Source organism: Schistosoma mansoni (assembly GCF_000237925.1).
Source record: "Schistosoma mansoni, WGS project CABG00000000 data, supercontig 0196, strain Puerto Rico, whole genome shotgun sequence".
NCBI lineage: Eukaryota > Metazoa > Platyhelminthes > Trematoda > Strigeidida > Schistosomatidae > Schistosoma > Schistosoma mansoni.
Window position 1 is genome coordinate 84,545 of NW_017386073.1, and position 3,120 is coordinate 87,664.

General features: G+C 34.1%; 1 protein-coding gene across 2 annotated transcripts in view; it reads right to left on the reverse strand.

The window, feature by feature from the left end:
* Positions 1-254: 254 nt before the first annotated feature.
* The window catches only part of Smp_174270 (hypothetical protein), a gene marked incomplete at both ends in the record, with an annotated part of 49,019 nt that continues 46,153 nt past the window's right edge, over positions 255-3,120 (reverse strand). Inside the window, 2 exons of one of the 2 annotated variants that reach the window (XM_018793765.1) lie at positions 255-498; positions 1,062-1,238. In XM_018793765.1, the coding sequence (XP_018647113.1) occupies positions 255-455 (201 nt within the window). The remainder of the gene's footprint in view (positions 499-1,061; positions 1,239-3,120) is intronic. The other variant, XM_018793754.1, reaches the window with a different exon arrangement.

Sequence of the window (3,120 nt, forward strand, 5' to 3'; positions counted from 1 at the left end):
GTAGTTTAGAACCATTCTAAAGTGAATACATACAACAACACATGGAGTTGGAACCGCACCATTTAGGATCTTGCAGAAACCATAAATTTCTGAACTAATTCTAGTTTTAAATAATCCTTTGGCTGAGTTGATGGATGCTATTTCCAAAATGAACATGTACACGTATACACACGAATATATATATATATATATATATATATATATATATATATATATATATATATATATATATTCAATTACCTCTATACATATAATCAAGTGAACTGGTTTTCTTTAGCAAGTGGTCTATTTAGAGGTTCTGGTCTCAGACCAACATTGAAACGATTCGCAGCGTATGTTGTATATCTTCGACGAATAGAATATCCTGTTTGTTTATCCAAGGTATTCAAAGAAGTCATATCATTTGCCTTTGATTGACGAATGCCTAAAGATGATTTAGCCATTAAATCATTCATTGATCGCGAAGGTCGTGACTTTTTATTCTGTGAATTCGAAAACCTGAAAATATAATCCGGAGAAAAAAAGCGTTGAAATATATCAATGAGGAGTGATAGATTCTGTTGATTTGTTTAGGTGGCTTGATAATATGTAAGCATTGTGCTGAATAATGGTGGTAATCGTGATAACCTGCAGTAAGTCCTTGACCTAAGTTTCGTGCCAGTTGACAGTCAGCAACAATATGTGTCCGCAATCTTCAAAGGAATAATGGACTCTGCGAATATCAAACCCTTGTCAAACAGTCAGAGAGACATTACCAGGTGACAAGACTTACATTAAATTTATCTAAACAAATCAAAATGCCCAATCGGGAGGAAGTAATCAAAACAAGCCAATAAATAAAAACATGTGTACATATATATTCCATACAACCCTTGTAAGATGAAATTTACATGCAAGTTCAGAACATAACACTGAAACAAGTGTGAACAACCCTCATTTCAACAGAATTTTAAAAGCTACTGATACCTTTGTAAATGATACAGTAGACCATGAGTTTTAAGGGTTGTTTGGATTTACAAGAAACTAATTTTATTTGGTAAATAGCAAAATTTATAACATACTCATCTCTGTACGATTCCCTCCAGACATACTTTGGACCTTGAGAGAAAGGATTGAAATCTTGTCTATAAGTTGCAAGAGTCTTATTTTTATAATTGGGTTCGCAAAGTAATATCAGTAGGTTGGGGGGTTTTGGAGATTGTCAGATCTTTATGCTGATGAATGAGCATCTCTCAGAGCTGGATTCGGAAAGGGGAAGACAAAAACAATACGCGGTTCTGTATTAACACACCTGATTAACAGTGGCTATATGGTAGATCAAGCTAAATTAATTCGAGTAACGTATCATATACCTGACTCATTTCCCACTGGAACTCGGTCCCGTCTCCCAGATATAACAGAAGCTATAAGGATCTGAACCTATAACCCTAGTCTATGTGTTCAAAAGAAATTTGTGACATACCTGTCTCTTCCTTGGCCGGATAAGACTATTCTATTGACTTCATTACATCCCACATATATCCATCATTTTCACCTCTTTCCGTTTATATTCTTCACTATCTGACTATTTACAAACTTATTATCACGAGATTTCAATAATTTTTGATTATTTAAAAATCTATTTGTTCAAGTTTGACCTATTTCTTCTGCTGAACTATTATTCATATCACAACTACTAGTACACTTTTCTTCTTACTTCCAATCAGTACTTTTCATATATTTTTTAGTTATGCAGTCTACTTCATTGTGATCAATGACTTATAAATTGCCTTGAGTAGTTTAATACATATTCATGTAAATATTGATATTTTTCAGAGCAAAGCCTGATGAAGACCTAATTGAACACAATAATGTTCGCTTACATGTGCGGTTCAGATTTTTATACCTTACATCACGAACTGATTTTAGTTAGACAGACGCTGAAAACCAAGAAGCGCTTAACAGTTGTTCTGTTCTAGGAAAGAATTATTCAGTAGTGAGCTTACTAGAGAGCGAATGGACATAACAATAATACTACCATTTCAGATGTTATTGTCTTCAACAGAGTTTCTTACAAGTTTATTTTTTCAGTAATATGGGTTTGAACAATGTCAACATCATCATCTTAGATCTGTCTGTTGAATAAATCGATTCATGTAAATCAATAACCAAATACCTTCCCACACGCTAATTTTTGAGCTACCCTTTTCTATATAATGACTAGTACTATTAATATCTGGTTGTTATTTTGTTGCGTGAAGGTAGAGGTGGAAACCAGGATGCGTGTTTTGAATAAAGACAGAACGAATATTGATGCAGAATAGTATGAATTCATTATATTTCGTGGTTTCTCATCAGCTGCTTACAACCAAATATGCATTAGAGTTTTAGCATTGGGGTAATAAATAGGATGGAACGACTGAAATAAGTGAATGTAGAGGATTGGAATAACAAAAGGTCATCAATGATATATATATATATATATATGCAAGGAAAGGTCAGAGGTTATTAGGTATTAGAATGAAGGGTGGCGTAATATTTGAGGTAGTTCAAAGACAGTTAAGATCAAATGTGTGATAATTTTAGAGGTAATTAAAAACAATTAGGGTGGGTTATGTAATAATTGAATAAAATTTGGAGAGTTCATATAACTAAGAGAGACAAGTGAGCGGAAATGTGTAAGAGAAAGGGTGGTTTTAGAATTGGGTAAGGTAAGAGGAATATAATAAAAACTGAATATTAACCAAAATAAAACTAATAACAAAAAACAAAACAAACAAACAAAAACGGATTACCAGGGTAGTAATAAGTTTATCACTGTCTCTTTTTGAGTACACAGATCCGGTTTGAGTTTTTTTATCGCAATCGCTTCAGCAAACCGGAGAGCAGTTGTACTCATTTGTTTGTTAATGATTTTGAAGGCATGAGAAATGTCAATGCTGTGCCCGGTGTCGAGTAAATGTCGAGCTATCGCACTGTTGAGAGCCCTGGTCCCTTGCAGCCTCAGTTTCTTAGGAACATGCTCAGAAATGCGAACATGTACTCTTCTCTCAGTTCTTCCAATGTATGTGCTTTGGCACGTACATGTAAATTGGCAAATGCAGTTGGGGAGCTACTGAGAAAAGAGGACTTGTCGATTTT